General features: G+C 37.3%; 1 protein-coding gene across 1 annotated transcript; it reads left to right on the forward strand.

The window, feature by feature from the left end:
* Positions 1-5: 5 nt before the first annotated feature.
* LOC119643104 (alpha-tocopherol transfer protein-like) lies at positions 6-482 on the forward strand (the record flags this gene model as incomplete). The annotated part of the gene is made up of 2 exons (XM_038042452.1): positions 6-61; positions 116-482. Coding segments are annotated over 2 exons (423 nt in total), but the record flags the coding sequence as incomplete, so codon positions are not given.
* Between the last annotated feature and the right edge of the window lie 593 nt (positions 483-1,075).

The raw sequence follows: 1,075 nt of genomic DNA on the forward strand, positions 1-1,075 counted from the left end.
CTGTGCCGTTTAATATTACTGACGTTTCTAACACGAGATTTCGGGATGTATTTCGCTTGGGGTAATTAAGGGAATTGAGTAAAATGCTCAAAGTATTACATATTCTTTCTTCCAGTTTATTTCTACCTTTACCGAACCCTCTACATGATAATGGTCTGCGTATACTTTACGTACGTACCTCTTTACCGGAAATGTATAGTGTGGAAGAAGCGATAGCTGTCAACTATGTTCTGCAAGATATTTTCATGTTAGAAGATGACTATGCTGTTGTTAATGGTTTGATAGCGATCAACGATCTTAAGGCATTGACTTTGTCGCATGTTTTTCAACTGACTCCAATAGTTTTAAAAAAATTAATTACATACAGTTACGAAACAATGCCATTGCGAGTGAAAGCTGTCCATAACATAAACGCGCCTAAAATATATGATACTGTTTACCAAATTTTCTTACCGATGTTGCCCCAAAAGCATCAAAATAGAGTACGTGAAACAAACCGTCGTTGCATTTGTATACCCATCATTGAAGACGTGTATTTATTTCGTCAAGACGTTTCCAACAGGAAGCTTCAGATACCCCATAAAGTATATACATTCTTGATCAAATTCAAATTCTAAATCGATTTAAGCATGTCGGTCGGCCCGTCTGTGTAATTTCTGTCACTTGTAAACACCGTCCTGGCATAATTCAAATTAGGCACAAACATTGGAAGTTCTTGCACGCAGGTTGATATTGAAAATTGGTCGAAGGACACGTCTACATTATTACGTAAAGTAAGGACACCTCAATAATAAAAAAATGGTGTTTTGATCACTACTCACCTATACCAGATAAACATACATCGTATATTCTGTGGGTAATGCTATACTACCTTCAGAAAAATGCAAAAATTGGCCTCGCCTTAATTTTATAGTGCGTCAAAACTTCTTCTTTTTTCAAAACTCACAAGAACAAGGTTCAAAAACCCCATAAAGTATACAAATTCGGAATACACATACACATGCCCGTACATTCATCTGTCTGTCTGTCCGTCTGCGCATGTGCATAGGGTCTGTGGAGAACATTCCCTTGCTCG

This window comes from Glossina fuscipes, unplaced genomic scaffold (assembly GCF_014805625.2).
Source record: "Glossina fuscipes isolate IAEA_lab_2018 unplaced genomic scaffold, Yale_Gfus_2 55404, whole genome shotgun sequence".
Classification (NCBI taxonomy): domain Eukaryota; kingdom Metazoa; phylum Arthropoda; class Insecta; order Diptera; family Glossinidae; genus Glossina; species Glossina fuscipes.